A 19,334-nucleotide genomic window follows, 5' to 3' on the forward strand; every position below is an offset into this window, starting at 1 on the left:
AGTGGTTCCAAAGAAATGCGTGAGGTATTTAGATGTAACTCTGAGTCAAAACGAAAGGGGGGGAGCACGTAAAGGCGGTGACTCAAAGAGCTGCGGTGAGATCCGCCGCGTTGGGGTGATCATGCTCAACATCGGAGGGCCCAAAACTGAGAGGAGGAGGGCCCTTCATTCTGTTGTGCAATCGATCATCCACTACGCTGCGCCTGTCTGGGGTACTGCAGTTTTAACAAAGGCGTACATAAAGCAACTCACTCGAGCAGATAGGAAGAGTCTATTGAGGGTGGCATGTGCATACAGAACAGTCTCTGCCGAGACGTTGGGAGTTATCACCTGGTGTATTTCGATGCACGTGTTAGTGAAGGAAAGATGAAGAATATACGAGAGAAGAAATAAAGATATAGCAACAAAACGTTTAAAAAAAAAAAGGAAAAAGGGAGAATTCCATAAGTCACTGGTTCCTTATCTGAGAAGATGAATGGACTACGGGCATCGGCGTTTGGTTTACTTCCTGACGCAGATACTCACAGGACATGGTTGCTTCAGGGCATACCTTTACAGATTTGGAAAGGCAGAAAATGACAAATGCCTCTCCTGTGAAATATCCGCTATTGTCTCACACACTATATTGGCATGCGATAGATAGATAGACGAGAGGAGCCTGCCCGAGAGAGAGCTAGGAAGTAGGGTGCAATAAGTCACGGAACTGGTGGAGGAGATGCCTAGGTCGGCAGATCGGTGGAGAGCAGTTCAGATGTATGTAAAGACAACATTGGACAGGAAGGAACAAGAAAAAAGGCGACCCGAGGGAAGGCGGACCAGGAGCAAGCAAGAAGATAACACGGAATGAGAAGGTCGGTAAATCACGGTTGAGGAGGGTGTTTTTTAGCAGGTAGATATCTGATATTGACGGCGATGGTGTCCGAACAATCCCCGGTTGCGGTCTCGGATATAATCGTGGCCATGCTGGATGAATCATGCACAACCTAGGCTGGAAAGCGGTTCTGCTCACCTTCTAGGACCGAGGTATGTTTCGAAAATAAAAGTACGTTCATAAAAGTCGAAAAAAAGGTACGTTGAGGTATGAGGTATGATTTTTTTTGATACATCTGCTTTGTATCACAAAACAAATCTAAAATACTGCTAATTAACAATTATTTATTATATATGTTAACAAAATGCCAAAAACAACTAAATCGTTTTTATATGGAGCTTTTGTCTTCAAAAGAACACTATAATGGACGACCACTGATCTGATATCAGTAATTGCTGTAAAAGATATTCAATTTAAACACTAATTGTTTTAATAATAATTTGTTCAGTTCTATAAATCATCAACCTAAGTGATTATAATTATTTTAACCAGAAGGATTTGCTTTTTATTTAAATTTCATAATATTAAGTTTGCATTATTTTTGTCATAACAGTTTTTCATTGTGTCGGTCTGAATATATGGATTAATAATTCTCCACATTTTTTACTGTTCCGTCAATATGGCAACTCTGTGCGAAAATGTCAATGTTGTAATTAGTATATGAAAGTTTTTATATACACTTTGATTGTCAAATGACATTTTTTATTTTTTCAGAAAGAGAAAAAGAAATAAAAACTCTCAAAAATCGACAGCAAGAATATATATCCCAACAACAAGCGCTGTGCAACCAACTCCATCTGTTGAACGAAAGACACAAAAAACTGCAGAGAGACATGATACTACTGAAGGAAAAGGAGAAACAAACTGAAAGTAAAGTTATGAATCTTTGGCAGGTACCTAGCTGGTTTATTATCAACAACGTTAGTAGTTCCGATTCAGTAACTGATTGTAACGAAAGTACCGAATGATTTACGGGTGCATTTATTAATTTAAATTATTTTCTACTAGAACTGAATTGATATTCAGTCGGAATTGTTTTCACAAGCCAAAAATTCTGGTATGTGTCAAAATAATAGGAGATCGTGCATTTTAAAACAAAAATAATGACAACAGTTACTGCTAGGTGAAGGCTGAACTCATTCACTTTCACTGATTTCAAAAGACATCCTTACATCACATTATTTAAAATTACAACTTTTCAGTATGATGTGGTCATTCTCGGTTAACATCACAAGCACTAGTGATTTAAATCTTCCTAGGCATCGGTTATATACTGTGGTAGGGGTGTGGACTGATGTGGTTACCTGGCAAAAGACGGCTGAATGAAAGAGAAGATTTTGTGCTGGCTGGATTGGAAAAGATAATAATTTAAGAGGAATCGGCTTGTTGAATATAGTTGGGTGCAGTCGATTTCTTTTTTTAAGACACTAGGGATGTTATTCGATTTCAATAGCTTCTCGAAGTATCCGCAGTTCCAGAAAACAAACGGGAGCTTTTAGTGTTGTTATTTTGGTCTCCTTCAAAGAGTTCTATGGACGAAATGTTTGTGTGTAGTTGTTTCTTAATTTATTGAACAGAAGAGGAAAGATTATGCTGTACAATAAATCTCAATTGAATTAAATATTCATAAAAAACCAGGTTAACGGCAAAACAGTGCCTGTTTTTGAAATTTAAACATATTTAAGGTGTTTAACTTCATGAGTGTTGTATTTTTTATGAGTTAGTCATCTGTTGAATGAAGCACTCGTAATGTTATTTGATTTGAATAGTTTTTGGAAGTATCCTCAGTTTCAGAAAACGAATGGGAGTTTATAGTGATACACTTCTTTAAAATCACTTTTACTGTAAATAGCAAACCATTTTACAATACTTGATAACAACTTTATCTTATTGACAAAACTATTCAGGAACTCATTTATTACTATTACTGGAACTCAGTACTACTATTACTGTCAACTTCCTGTTTATATACATTTTCTGACGTTCCTGACCTTACGAGATATTTCGATGACATCTACAACATTTTTGATTTTGATTACTTCTTCATTTTTGTCCAGGGACTTTTTCTATATGTAATAAAATCTTACGGAACTACCGTAACAGTTTTAAAAGCTGGAATTCCTCAAGAGAATTGTATAAACTAAACGTTTGTGTGAATCACTGTGGTTGTTTGGCGAAATGAAGGTTGACAGGAAGAGAGGATTTTGTGTTGGCGGGTTTGGAACTTCATGATGATTTAGAAGTCTTCATTTTGAATGGACTCGAGTTTAGTCAACCGTTCTATTGATATACTCGGGGTAGTATTCGAATTCAATGACTCCTCGAAATATCTGTGGTTTTGAGTAAACGAACGGAAGCTTTGTGCTTAAGAGTTTTGGATTTTTCTAGTGCATTTTCATGGCTTAACATCAAAACCGTACCTGTTTTTTGCAATTTAAGCAGACTTTACTTCGTTTACTGAACTATTTATTTATCGTGTTTAAGTCCATTTTGAAAGGACTAACAATTGTACTATAGAGTATGATCAAAATGTAAAAAAATGTGTATTTATGTACTTTATACAGTAATTTATATATAAATATATATTATAGTGTACATATATAACAATCTTCCATTATATTTTAATTATTTTGTTGTTTGTTTTATAAATAAAACAATAAATTTACTGAAATGCTTTTTATTTATTACCGTTTAAACATTTGTTCGTTTATACAAAGGCCTTAAAATTATGAACTTCTGTGCAATACATTTCAAACAAATAAAGAAACAAAAGGAACGTTGTTTTCTAATATGCATTTATTTCTCAATAATTTAGTCTATCTTCAGCTCAATAGACTTTTTGCAATATATCAACGATATTTGGACATTGAGCCAAGAAGCAGACATTGTTAGATAAAAAAATTAAAACGAAAAAGTAGTTCTCCTAGAAAAAATAATATGACAAAAGTTATTTTGAAATAGTAACATATAGCTTATAACTTGAAAAGTAACAACAATATACATGGACATGGAATAGAAATTTTTGTTTTTCTTAGTTCAAAATTAAGGCACTTATATAAAAATATATATATCACATTAGGACCACACAAAGGTTCCAAAGTACAAATAACTAAACAATTTACAGTGTCAACGCATTTACAGTAAGGCACACATATAAAACATACAATTCGTGTTATTTACACACTATATCATATACATCTATCATAATATATAAATATATCCCATCAAAATATACAAAATAGTTATTTTCAAGTGATCTTTACTATGAACATACGACGTGCCTGTGCGCCATGAAGATGTCACGAATAGATTTTGTTACTGGAGTTCGGAAATCAACAAAAATGTATTCAAGAACTAGTTCCCGTACACCAATAACTACAGTAACAATAATTTAGCTAAAAAATTACTGACAACAGGTAATAAATTCTGAAGTGTGATGTCACAATGTATTTTTTAAGGTAAGGTTTAAGTTTGGATGTATTTATGAAAATAATAAGGCATTTTTTCGTAGACATATAAATAGACAGTGCGACAGAGAAAACTGACGCAAAGCAGTCCCTGCATCTCTTTCTAACGGCCGGAGTTTATTGCCCATATGACCTTCCCATTTGAAACACTAGTGAAGGGAAGGTCACGGGGTCGATAAAGAGATGCAGGGACTGCTTTGCGTTAGTTTTCTTTTTCGCACTGATGGAACGGGCCCGCATTGTAGCGGTTAGTCTATTTGTATTATGTCTATGCATTTTTTGATAACTACAAATGATTTTTCGAAATTATTTCCTAATGCTTACAACAAATAAACTAAAAGTAGTTGAAAATGCACTGCTCTTGGAATACCATGGCTTGTCGTTTGTTTTTTTCAATACAGACATAATCATAACCTTTAAATTAGACATCATGCGGTTACCATTAATACAATGCCATATTACTTCATCAAAACGTAAAATGAAACCTACATACCACGCTAAAATATTTCAAAAATTCGTTTTTGTAACGTAATTACTTAATTTTCTTTCAAATACCTTTCTCGCATCTAAATTATTTTCCAAAATGTTTTATAATTTGGACAACTAAACTCAAAAATACCTGAAAATGAACTGCTTTTCAACTACTTTTGAACGAATGGCTTTTCGGTTGGTTTCTGAATCCAGACGTAAACATAACATCCAAATTATAGATAATGACGTCCCCACTAATACGTCATATTATAAGTTTTCGTCAAAACGTTCAAAATGTAAAACGAGAGCTACATACCACGTAAAACTATTTAAAAAATCATTTGTTTAGCATACGCCTATTTTCGCTTCAAAAACTTAATTTTTTCGTAATTACAATGATTTTCCGAAATATTTTCTTAATATTTATTATAAATAAACCAAAAAAGTTTAAAAATTTAAAACGAAACAACTTTTTATTCCAAAAGTGACCATAACCTCAAACATAGACATCATGACCTCAGCACTAATGTGGAGCAGTATAAGTTTTCATCAAAATTACTAAAAATACTACAAATATTTTTTTAATATATTACTCGATTTAATCGTTGTATCTATTAATCACGTTCTAGCGAAATCTACAAAACAATATACAGTGCATTAATTGTAGGATTAGGTATAGCCTATGTAAATGGCAACATCGCTTGACTCGTGGCGACTCAGCAGTGGTGATACGTTTATTTTCATTTTCGAGAAGGACGTGCATATTATTATTTAAAACATTTTATTAAAATCTTTTTGAATATTGCCAGGGATAAAAAATAATATTTAATATAATGATATTAAGATAATTGTCAATAGTATCAAATTTTAAAGAACAGTATATTTTTTATGTACAAGCGTGAACTACTGAAATAAAATTACCTTAAAGACCTAACAATTAAAAATTAGTGTCAGTTTATTTCATTTCAGTCAAAGACACCCCACCACTCCCATCAGTATTGCAGCATTTACCACTAAATACCTCATTCCTAATTGAAAAATTAACGCACTGTGGATATTTTAAAGTGCACTGACGATATCACAATCCAATTTATTCATGAGCAAAGTAATATGTTAATTGATCTAATTGAGTTTGTATAATAGTTCTCTAAAAATTACCTAAAATAACATAAAAATTACATTCTTTACGAGAATTCCATAATATACATATAAAAAAATTTACGATTTTTTAATGTTTACACAATTTTCCTCTTTTAATTAATAAAAGATGATTTAATACATGAATTTTTCTCCCAAGTACGCTCATGTTTTCTAAAATACCAAAAACACTAGCCACAATCATGCCAGCTGGTTACATTGTTTACACAAAAATCTCCAAAATAAAAGATAACTGTCCGTATTGCCCTCGTATTGTTATAATTTGAATTGTTGAATCATTAGCATAAAAATTAAATGTAACAATTCCAAATAACTGTTTATAAAATTACTTCCCAACTCTAACCCAGACGCCTTTTAAGACACTAACTACAATGTTGCAATGACGCATAAACTGCAACAATATAAAAATGAAAAAGGCTTATAAAAAATTACAAACCAAAGATTTGAATGTTTCTTATTATTACTATTTACACGTAATCTTATCAAAACTAAAATAAATTCTCGTACGATGATTGTTATGAATTGCTCACACACGGTTATAGTTAATTTGTCAATCATTTCATTTAACACCACAGATCTGGATCACTAGGAAGTTTCGCATTCAGTGATTCGTTTCAGCAGAGTCAAAGTCTCAAGAGTAATTGCAGAAAACGAATAATTTAGTAGTTAAATTATATACTGAAATTTGGGTAAACTATTAGTTTAGGGCAATGCAGATACATTTTTCTTTTACATTAATCAAACGTTAAACGAAATATTTTGAGGATTGTGGCTTATTCTCATACAGGGTGATTTAAAAAAACCCTAACACCGCCTCTAGAATAGGTAAAAAACTGAAAAAATTGGGGTAATCGATGTAAAGAACGGTTATTTTGTAACGCTACACGTGACGCCTTCTCCTCGTGGCGCTAGTTCCGTGACACTCGTCTCTGACACTGGTATTTTACTGTAGAGAAAAAAGTAATACAACGCCGGTGTAGAAGCTTCGCTTCAAAAAGTCTCTACGCGAGGTAAAAAACTGAAAAATTTGTAACGCCATCCGTTTTCAAGATATAGGGCGTTGAAAAAAAAAAATGTTACATTTTTTTTTACGATTTTGCTAAAACTACTGGCAATATTATAATGAACAATCTGAACCATGAACTGGCAATCAGTTGCTGTCAACAAGTCCTCGTAGACACTTCGTTTCAGGACTAGCAACCTCCAGTAGAATCTTACGTTGCCATGTTATTCATTCCTGTTGTAACTTAAACATCATAGTTTATAAAGTTAAATAATGCAATTCAAAGTTAATTCAACAACATTTAAAGGGCTTTTACCTATGTATTTAGTGGCTTTTAACATGTACATCTATGGTTATACTTTTAGGATAGCACTGATAATGGAATATTAATTCTGAAAACGTTCTGTGATGTAGCCCGATAGAGTTTTTAATATTATACCTATTATAAAGGAATTTTTAAATAAATTTTATTATAATGAAATTTTATATTTTTTTGTATTTGTATATACTTGTTGTTGTTATACTATATACTTGATGGGATTACTAACAAAAGCAGGTAGCAGATATAACCATAAACAAATAGTCCTTTGTTTTGGTCTATTTGTTTATGGTAGATACCTCTCAAAACTTACCTGAAAAGACTTAAATACAAATGACTTTGTAATAAGCTTAAGATAAGGTTTTCTGCAATAATTTGTTGGCAACCTTAATGACATCATAGCTGATCCCCAACAGTATAGAAGATTAATGGATTCTTAAAAAAAAAGGATAGACTTGTGTATTCGTGAAAACGGAGGACATTTTGAACACTTACTCTAACTGAATTTTATTTTATGTTCTTAGTCTTTATTTTAATTTTCTTCTTGTGATTTTTTTAATTTATAACTTTTTCATTACTTTAACCAGCATAGGTTATTACTTCATCATTTTCAAATCAAAATATTCCGAAAACGGTACACAGTATCGAGTTTTACCAAGAGTATCTTTTTCCTGAAAAATTGTATGATGTTTAAGTTCACTTGGAGTTTTGATTAATAATTCTACCCTTAAAAAGTTATGCTTAATAATATAAATAATGCTTCGTACGAAGCTTGTAACTACCGCCCTCTATAAGAGTCAGATAGAAAAACAAAGTCATGGGATGAATCTGCTTCCAAAACATATTCGTATAAAATTTAATCGAAAAAAATTTGTAACATTTTTTTTTTCTTCAACCACTTTTTATCTTGAAAACGGATGGCGTTACAAAAATTTGTTACTAAGCAAACCCTAATTATTTTTCAGTTTTTTAGCTCTCCTAAGAGACTACTTTTTGAAGCGAAGCTTCTACACTGACGTTGTATTACTTTTTATAGTAAAATGCTGAAACGAGTGTCACTGTACTAGGACCACGAGGAAAAGGCGTCACAAAATAGCCGTTCTTCACATCGATTCACTAGCCTCGATCAAATCGTTTTTGGTCATCGTATATTTATTCTAAGTAGTTTTAAATTAAATACTGCATGAAAAATAACTAACAAAGAATTTGATAAGTCTGTCAGAAGTAAACAACGTATGCTTTGTCAATACGTTAGCACATTGTATAGATAACAAAAATATTTTATCTTCTTTTTTAACAATTTTACGAAACTTTGATTGAAAAACCATTAGAATATAAATATCCACTTTTGCGCTTTTTGTATCCATTATTTATACTGATATTTTTACTATTTAATTTTTTGGTGTTTCTAAACTATTGATTTATAATATAACTCGAATGCTTTTTATTATATATGTATCTTTTTTAAATGCAAATTTATGCAATTTTTACGGTAATGTGTCTAAACTGATATATTTTTAAAGACAAAAACTTAGAAAACCAAAGATTTCTATATGTTCGAAACCAAATTCAGATTAATACCTAAATTTGTGCCTTCTACGATTTTCAAGGCAAACAGACGGTGAGTTGGAACAACATGGAGAATCTAAAATTAAATACGTTATAGGTTCATTGCCCTAAACTTAAACAAGGAAAGAGAGGGGACACGTAATCGTATGGAATTGACTGATGCCTAAACCGGCACCAGAGTAGTTACCAGATCATATTTTATTTCTTCAGTAGATTGAGGATAATGGATATATATATATATATATATATATATATATATATATATATATATATATATATATATATATATATATCAATAAATGGATTTTTTTCAAAATTTATAAATGACCACTGAATCACTTTTTGAACATGATTTTATTATTACATAGTGTTTAGTAGATCGATATATTGTTTCAGTAGAACAGTAAATTGAAGTTGAAATCAGTAGATCTACTGAAAAATGAGTAAACCTGGCAACCCTGTGACAGGTAGTCATGGGCAATGTACAGGCACCAAAATATGGCGGTCACATTAAAACTGGACTCACTTTGCGAGGGTTTATTAAGCATTACTTGTCCTCTCTCTTTACTTGTGTAAGGCCCTAAACAAATCATTAACCGTTACAGTTGAGAATTTGGCCTCTCTTTACAATTTTCCGTAATTTTCAAACTTTAATATCCGTCATCGTATTCTGAAAAATTCATGTAGTGCGCATAGGGAGAATTCCAATCTCTTTCGAAAATACCTTGTAGCTGACTTCGGATCGTAGTGTGGCTGGTGTTTCGGTCGAAAACGGGATCGTGCAAGACGAACGATACACCTGCAGTATCCGTAAAGTAGTCGCCGGACCAATTCGACGTTCCGATGAACGCCGTATTGTCGGTCACCATGTACTTGTTGTGGTTGACACGCGCGAAGGGGATTTTCTGTTGGTCTTTCGTGGCGGGAACGATAAAACGGCGCTGAAAAAATGTATAACGTTAATAAATATACATTAAGAAATTAAGGAGTACAATGGAGAAGTCTAGAAAATTTTATGGGCTGTCATGTAGTGATGATGATCAAAAGGAAAATATGAGAGATCGAGGTGACTCGCAAAACCTTATCGACACCATAAATTGGAGGTGACTTTCAATGTTGCAGTCAATTGCAGTAGCGCAATGGTCAATGTGGACTGTAATGTTTTTGGAAGAAGAATAAATTTGCAGAATTTGATTTTGTGAAATATATAGCATTTTAAGCATTTCTTAAAACCCGAATTAAACAAATGTCTTGCAATTATGCAATAAACTTTTTCAATTCTAATAAGACAAAAATGACCATGAAACTGTATCAACTGTAGCATATTACAATTAAACAAATTTCAACTAGAATGGTGTATAAAACATTGAAAATATAAAGGCTCTTACAAGGGTCGTGGTGAAGCAAAGGGGCATTCACAGAGTGTCATAAATGCATTTTAAATAATTTAATTCGAAACTTACAGTAATAAGTTTTTTTTGAGCATAACTGTAAACAGATAAATAAATGTACTTACCACTTCAATGCTAACTCCACGATAAGCGTTGTTGATAGTCGCCAATGATTTTAAGAAATTATCTTCTGCAGCTCTGGAATGATTCCACCAGCTAATCAATAATTTTACCTGGAAAGATGAATCGATTGTTATCCCAGCACGTTATGCTTGTTTATCACTAACACTTGCCATTTTTAGCTGGCAGTTCAAGGAGAAATGTAATTTGATTGGAATATATTGGTTTAATTGACAATTTTTAATATGAAAACTGACGTATGGTTTGTTATTCCAGCTGTCTGGACAATTTATTTTACATTTTCACGAATTTATTTATATTTTGACAATTTTTCTCTTTTAATAATAAAAAAAAAAAAGATATACCACACGATTTTTTTCTGTCAAATACAGCTGTTTTAAATGTCGGTTAAATTGTTCTTGTGATAAACTACATATATTTAATTGTTTCGGTTAAGAATATATTTGTTTAAACAAAAATCTGCAAAGTAAAATAGACCACTTTCTGTATTGCCCTCGTATTGTTATAATTTTGAATCACAGTATCCTCAAAATTAATTGTAGCAACTTCAAATAACAGTTTATAAAATTGAGTCCCATCTCTAACACAGATAGTTTTAAGGCAATACAATGTTGCCATGCTGCATCAAGATATTTGTTTCTGCTAAATAGTAAGAAAAACTCTAAATTATTAGTACTCTATTTTAATACCATATAATTATCAAATAATAATATATCCCTTAACATTAAATTGATTGTAATGAATTACAATAGAAGCGTCCTTATTTTACTTGACAATCTACAAAATGTCGACAGATATCTCGGGATAGGAATTAATGCACTTACAGTGGAGGGATAACAACAATTCCTACTACATGTCTATAATGTTTACAAGTTTACAGCTTATCTAGATGAATGTCATGTTATTCCGTTCCTGTTCATAACATTTGCATGTGTTTTTACCGTCAGTATATAGTACGCTGATTCTGCTATATTTCACACCATTATTCATACTTTTCTTGTGTAGTCCTGCTATTTCAGGCCACCTGTACGAAAACCTGCATCCAGTCATTGTATCACACACATATCGAAAAAGAAGTACGACCGTCAATTGAAATACAAAATGTAGTTCACAAGGATATCTGCTTATGGGAGGGTTATCGGTCACAAAATTGGAGAAGAAAACAATGGGATCTTGTTACTCAATCCTTTATTAAAAAGGTTTCATATATAAATCCATACACATCATCAGTTCATCTAAAAGTAAATCAATATGCTTACAACCATAGACAGAATTACACAGAATAACTTACAAAGAATTTTCAGCTATCAATATGATGAAAATGAAGTATAAAAAAAGTTCAACTCAGGAACCATAGATGTAAACGTTCAATGTTTTTTTGAAGAAAAAACGTTAAAATTTTAGGAAGATACTTTTAAAATGTGGTACCCGTGGTGTGATAATAATTCTGCAGCTGAAGAGCCAGTGGAACCTTCTAATCAATTGAAATATTTACAAAGCTGTGTAGTAAAACGTAAGCGACATTTTTAATACCTGTCTGATGATCCCAAACATGTGCTGAAACATGTTTATGAAGGATTGTGTTCTGAATTGTCTAAATCAGAGGGAATTGCAGATTATAGAAGAAATATCTTCTTCTAGACAGAAACTTCATGTGAATAAATGTTTGTTTACAATAATTTATATTGGCTATAAGCAAGTGTGCTTGGTTGTATAGTAATTTCCAGCCACTTCTAGTCTGTCAAAATTTAAATAACTTCGCAAAAAATAATTACTAAATTCACTAGACAGTTGGGACTGGGAGTAGCGAACCGACTATATTTAATTTTTATAACCTTACAAATAAAAATGTTCGAGGCTTACCTTAATTTTGTGTTCTATCGCAGCGGTTTTTAGGGCATCGTCGATGATCGGCCAGTATTTTACTTTGGGCGTGTATATCATCAGTGGAAAATAGTCCATAACGGCGATATAAACGAACTTTTCGGCATGTTTTATAACGTGCGTTAGAGCGTGGATGTCGTTCGTACGACCCGACGGGTTAAACGGCGGCGGGGAGCTCTGGAATGATAAATATAGGTGACGAATAACAAGAAAATGACAAGAAAACAACCAAAAAAATATATATACTGAAAAAATATTTTAATGAGAAAATAATAGCACTTTTTTTATTATTTCATATACCTATTAAGAAAGGAATGAGTACAGGATTTCTATTTCGGAGAACGGTTTCCGAAGTAGATAAACGTCAAAATAAACATATTTAAACTAATTCCCAATAAAAATCGTAAATAAATATTGGAATTAAAAAGAATTTTTATGTTCTTTTAAATAAGAAAATGAGTGATCTTTATATTGCATTATCTTATTTTTATTAGAAGCTTTTTCCTAAAAATATACCTACAATAAATCATGCCAGGACTTGCCGTCCTAAACCGTAAATTAAATTCAACAAAACAGTTATTTTGTTTATACTTACAGAAAAATATGTTTGAAATGTTTCGTTGTTGTAAACTAATGCTAGCGGAGTTTGGGAATTATATTGCGTAGATAGATTTGCCGGCCATTGGGGAGGTATCTTAGCATTATCTGCGCCTAGGGCCCAATAGACCTAAAAATATGAATAAAAAATATTTTACAGACAGTTATTACTACCTACAAAACAACTGATAGGGCACACAATACTTTGTTGTGTTCCAAAATTTAGTTTTGCAAATGTTTTGGCTATTAAGCTATTTTATTTCGAATACTGATTTGATATGTTCGTGTCAACTATTTCATACATAAATATACTTCATGTACGTGTACATACACTTACATATAACCTCAACTTCTTCACAACATCCCACATATATTTCATTATCACGTTAGTCGGTTTTGTCCTCGTTCCTAACTCAACATTCAACACAGGATTTACAACCCTGTGTAGGTCCTAATTCCTCAAGATTTTTTCATCATACATCCCTATCCGTCGCCTTCTTCCGCCAAGCAAGTATTCCCCTATTTCTCATGTCTTCATCGATGTTATCAAGGAATCTTTTTCTGGGTCTTCCACGTCTCTGACCAATGGAACTATCAAGGAGCGTTTTTCTAGCTGGATCAGTTTGTTCCATTCGCATTACATGCTTTACCCACCGCAGACGTCCTATCTTAATATATTTTACGATATCTGGTTTCTGGTATATTATTCTCCATCCCTAACTCATCAAGATTAAATGAAGGCAACATTCCTGGACATTCATCTAAAATCTAAAATCAGGATGCATAACAACTCTCTCTCTCTCTCTCTCTCTCTCTTGATGGGATAACATCCTTTTCATTGAACAACAAACACACATACCACACGCATGTGTAATTTTACATTAATGACGGTAAAGTTAAAAAATCTCTATAATTAATCTCAATATTTGTTTATTCTTACCTCAAAAATCTTTTCGACGTCGTCGGCAAGACAAGAGCAATTACGAATAACAATCCCCAATTCCTTGACCTAAAAAAATTAAAATTTTATTAAAATTCTCATCTTAACAGGGGGAGTATCCTAACTGGAGCCATTCGGTAATCGATTGTCTTTATAGACTGTATGGACTATTTCCCTTGGATTTTATGGAGTAGGTGGCAATATAGAGCGACACACAGGGTTCACGGTTTTAGGGAGCTGCGATCGCGATCTTCAGAGGGAGGGGAGTGTGTACCAGTAGTTTTTTTAAGATTGTGATGTTCTTTGGGAGGAATTATCCCTTTTTCGAGGGATTTTTGGAACTATTTTTGTTTTCAGTACTTATTTAATTTATACCACTCTGCCATCTTCTTAAGATAGGTTCGTCTTTTTTCGGTAAATCGATATGTGCCGCAATTAATAAGAAAGTCGATACTGCAATGGTCAAGTGGTTTTCCGTAAACAGGCTGCGAATGATAAGTTAACCACTGCTTCAAGAAAAAGCAACACAGTTTCCACCTGTGGTAAAGAGAATTTTAAAGCATCGAGTGCGCGGATGAGCCGTTTTAAGGCCAGGCATGAAATTATGTGTGGAAAAATTTGCGGTGAAAAGAAGAGTGTTTCCAAAGAAGTCACCGATAAGTGGTTGAATTCATAAACTTGGATAAGACAAAATTACAGTGACGATAATGTTTTCAATGCCGTCGAGTGGGACTTTTTTAAACTGACAATATGAATGACACATAGGTGGCAAGTTATCAAAATAAAGGGTAACTGTACTCGTGTGTGCCAACATGCCTGGTTCCGAAAAAAAGAAACAGCAAGTGTGAATCAGCTTCCTGTCACATATAAATTTAATAAAAAATCGTGGATGACAGCACAGATTTTTAGTGGAGAACTTTTAAAGTGGGAACAGAGAATTGGAGCATAAAAAGATTCTTTTAATTTGAAAAAGACAGTAAAGATTCCATTTCACGTACAAATCGTCTATGTATCTGTTTATACCTATTTCGCTTTAATAAAGCTCATCAGAACAGTTATTCATAGGCGTTCTCAACGTGAAAAATAGATCTTTTCTGTCTTTGGGAAGCAACGATAAAATGGCTTCGAAACGGACGAATTATTCTTTTAATTGTTGACAATTGTACAGCCCATCCGATAAATAACGGTTTAAAAAACATTCAACTCCGATTTTACCACTAAATTGTACGTCTGTTCTGCAACCGATGGACCATGGCATCATAAGGTCCCTTAAAGTTCACTACAGAAAACTTTTAGTTGAGCGGATCCTGAAAACCTTAGTGAATAATCCCCTGTTACTTTATTAGATGCCATAAAGTTCATCCACAAAGCCTGGTCACTCGTAGAAAAAAAGGAATCAGAAAATGTTTTGGTCATGCGGGGTGGATAGAGACTGAGGACTGAGGTAGAAAACGAAGAAGATGAATATCCTTTAGCAGAGTGTTCAATCACAAATTAATCCCTTAATTTGTAATCTCACATTATTCTTAACTTCTTAACCTTTTATAGTTTGACCGTGTATAATTGAAACATATCGAGTGATATTTTAATAATTAGAGTCCATTCACCTGCAACTTGCAGACTTAATAAATTGCCGAATAATATATTTTCTAATTGAACTTCCTAAGTGTTGCAATAACGGCCTAGATTAAATTGTATTGTAAGCTCATAGTTCAAAGTTTGTTAGTATGATAGAAGCATTAACCTCTGTGCTGAGGTATACATTATTTGTGAAATTCTAAATTGGGGATTTGAGCTCATTGGAGCACAGTTTATTATAGATAGTTACCTAACCAATAACTAACGTGTAATTATTAGTAGCTGTCAATAAAACTATAATTTTTACTCCACAACTTCAACATTTTATTGTATTATCATCGTCGATCGAGAAGAATCGGACAAAGGGGCATTACAAAACATTTCGACCCTTATATTTACATCGAATCTGTCCACAGAGTGGTTGGGATTACAGCGGAGGAGCGTGGTATCGTCAGTGACGAGAGTGATGAAGCTGGAGGAGATGATTGCGGTGAATCTACGTATCTAAGTTCCTAACAGACAGGATGTGGAAAGTGCTTTAAAAATTGTAAGAAACTATCCAATGACACAACGCAAATGAAAAAGCATACAACTGTTTCACATTTTTATAAAATATGGTAGATAGAATGATACTGAACAATTTAAAGCAGTCAAAAATGACCGACTTCTTCCAATTGCAGCAGCAATAGATTTGATATCTTGAAAATACGCTTTGTAAATATGTAGTTGGAAAAAATGTAGGTACAGATTTTTTGTTTTGTTTTGACAATAAAAGTAAACAACTCTTTTTCAAAAGTGCCATTCAAACAATATTTAGCATCTTATATTGCTCGGAATGGTTTCACTATAGGAAGTTAATGCTCTAGAAAACTACATATTCATAATATTATTGTTGTCTTATATAACAAGATCGGCTTATCACGAGGTAATTAGTCTGCTATTTCAGTTTTCGTTATAGAGGGAGTCTACTGCATTTAAAATCTAAATGACTGATTCAGTTGCTCAGAAAAGGAAGAAGTGCTTTAAAGACGAAGTTAAATATTTTTCTAAAATTTTGAAAAAAGTAACTAAAAAATAAATGGTTAAGTACCATTGTAGATTTAATTGAGATTAAGGAAAGACTCCCTTGTTCCCTTCTTTATATGAAATAAACGGGGAATTTAATGAGATACAGAAATTCAGTGAAATGTTGAAGTATACGATTTAATGGAGCATATCCTAATTGGTCCTATACAGAGACATATTTAAATAAGAACATTTAAACTATATATGTAGAAAAAATGCAGATCAAAGAAGAAATAGGTAGGATGATTCAACAAAATATAACAAGCAATAGGAAATAGCGGAAAATCACTGTTCGGCTATGAGCCAAAAACAGCTTTTATAAGCCGTTTATATTTAATTTTTCTCTCAAAGTGTTTTTTTTTAGATTTATCTACATTATCTTATCGAATTATATGAACAGCAGATATTTTGGTCGATTTGAAATGAAACTTTCAAGGAAAATTAATCATTACACTCTTCCGGAAGTTAAGGCAACGAATCAGATTCCAGGAATCGTTGGTATATCTCCGAACGACACGACTCTATTCGTTGTCTGATCAAAACTATTACGTTAGCATGTTAAAAGTCATTATTTGGATTTCTAATTGTTAATGTTACTAAGAATACAACAGAAATAGTCTAGCTCTTGTTATCGGCAAACGTTTTCGTGTTGCGTGACGAACGTTTTGCCAAAAGAACATCACTTTCAAATTCAGTATTTTGCATACTTTTCGTACCTTTTGAATCTTAGGGATCGATATTTTTGAAACCCACACGTTTATTACAAAATTCTTTAATGGTCCAAAATTGCCCATATTATAGAAATATCGGTCTAATAGTTGGTAGATACGTAATAATATCTTGTATAAAGTTTCGATTTTAATATTCAACTGCACGATATACAAGGAGAATAACTATAACAAATTAGCTAATAAACCAGTAAGCCAAAACAATAGATGATTATTATTATTTTACACCTATAACTCGACCTCAGTTGATCACTACACTATTAAAGCATGCTCCGGGTTTTTTCTCCACATTTCTTTATCAATTCCTTCCTTTCAGCTCATTATGGTATTCTTTTCCGCCCTGGTTTCGTAAATATTTCGTTCTTGTCACTTCCGAAACTGTTTTGTTGTGGCATGTCGCTCAATATTGTGTTTATATGGGTTAAGCTACAATTGATTGTAATGAAAATTACATTTTATATTTTAGTTCAGTCTTCAAAGATTTGATCTTTAAAAACGAGATGAACAAACTGAATTTTGCTGAGAATGTCAATTTTGGAACCACAAAAAAAAATGCAAAAAAATTTACCAATCTTACCCTCGGCCTCGGCCCTAAAACAAACGGAAAAAATCGATTTACCAAGAATCTGTTCACCGTAGAAAAAATGTTTCAAATAAATAATGTAGCTGAGACAACTTTGAACAAAAATGTTTATTAGCACTTTTTGTGTAGAATGAACCGCTCTCTCAGAAACAACGCTTAAAGCGATCGGCAGTTTTACACGTCAGTTACCCGCGCGAAATCAATTTTTTAACTAAAAATTTGTATCAACTCGACGGTAAAAATACGATATCTTTTGATCAAATTGTTCTACGGAAAAAAATCAAAATGCCTTTTAAAGGTGAAGAGAGCAGCTTGCGTATGCAATTTTTGTGCTTTATCACAAATGAAGCCAGTTTCTATAAATTTGTTAAGTAAAAATAAGTTGCGCGATTGTTACCATTTTTTATGATTTTCATGAGATCAATAAAATTTATCACTTCCATTGACCGGTTGCTGTGGAATTGTCATTGTTAGAGCCTAATCTTCAAAATTTGGATGGTTAAGTAGTCTATTTTTGTAAGTGCTACTGAGTGAGACAACGGTGTCTTTAATATTTGGATTTGAAGGTCTCGATGTATAACATAATTGGGCACATACCACGGTGCATTGGTAATATGTATCAAAACTTTAGATTGGAAACGCTGAAGTTTCAGTAAGTGAGAATTAGATGCTGTACCCCATATCTGTATACCGTAGGTCCAAACTGGCTTTAGAATACATTTAACAGTAATAATTTATTATGTAGACTTAATTTGGATTTTTGGTTCATGAACCAATACATTTTCCTGTATATTAATCCTAGTTGCAGTCGCTTTCTCCAGATATGCTTTCCCCAATTTAGTCGGCTGTCCAAATGTACTCCCAAGTATTTAACATCACTTTTTTTGTGTATTATGGTATTGTTTATACGCACAGATGGTACACTCTCTTTGTGTAAAATAAATGTTATATGTGCTGATTTGCTGCGATTTAACACAGTTTTAACTATTTCTCTAGTTTATTTAAATGAATTTGTAAATTTTGACAGCCTGTAACAGGAACCGAGCTAGAAGCCATTAGCGCAGTATCATCTGCATAGATAGCAACTGTGCTTTTTACTTTTGTGGGAATATCTGCCGTAAAGAGTAAGTATAAATTTGGTCCCAATATACTACCCTGAGGTACTCCCGATAGAATTGGAGATATGTTTGATCCTGCTTCATTGTATCTTACCTGGAAATATCGATTGGTAAGATAGGATCACAGAAGTGCATATAGAGAATGAGGAAAGTGAGTTTTTATTTTAGATAGCAGCCCCTCATGCCATACTTTATCAAATGCTTGTGAGACATCCAAAAAGGCTGCAGTGTAGTATTCTTTCTTTTCAATTGCATATCTTGCTACTTTGGCAACTCTATGTACCTGCTCAATTGTTCCATGTTGTTGCCTGAATCCAAAATTATAATCCAGTATTAACTTTTGTCTGTCGATTATAGAATTTGTGCCATTTCCCATTGAAAAGGAAAATAGCCTAACTTTAGTATAGCGTTAAATATGTACATAACCAACCGAAATTCTTCTTCGGGTAAA

At 32.8% G+C, this 19,334-nt stretch overlaps 2 protein-coding genes across 2 annotated transcripts in view; one reads left to right on the forward strand and one right to left on the reverse strand.

The window, feature by feature from the left end:
• The window catches only part of LOC140445172 (uncharacterized), a 28,095-nt gene extending 24,559 nt beyond the window's left edge, over positions 1–3,536 (forward strand). Inside the window, exon 6 of the mRNA XM_072537044.1 lies at positions 1,586–3,536. Coding sequence (XP_072393145.1) covers positions 1,586–1,839 — 254 coding nt within the window. The 3' untranslated portion in view covers positions 1,840–3,536. The remainder of the gene's footprint in view (positions 1–1,585) is intronic.
• The window catches only part of LOC140445171 (5'-3' exonuclease PLD3-like), a 63,463-nt gene continuing 47,661 nt past the window's right edge, over positions 3,533–19,334 (reverse strand). The window contains 5 exon segments of the mRNA XM_072537043.1: positions 3,533–9,799; positions 10,375–10,482; positions 12,254–12,451; positions 12,870–13,001; positions 13,812–13,880. Of these exon segments, the coding sequence (XP_072393144.1) occupies positions 9,509–9,799; positions 10,375–10,482; positions 12,254–12,451; positions 12,870–13,001; positions 13,812–13,880 (798 nt within the window). The 3' untranslated portion in view covers positions 3,533–9,508.

The sequence above is a fragment of the Diabrotica undecimpunctata genome, chromosome 7, assembly GCF_040954645.1.
Source record: "Diabrotica undecimpunctata isolate CICGRU chromosome 7, icDiaUnde3, whole genome shotgun sequence".
In the NCBI taxonomy this organism is placed as follows: Eukaryota; Metazoa; Arthropoda; class Insecta; order Coleoptera; family Chrysomelidae; genus Diabrotica; species Diabrotica undecimpunctata.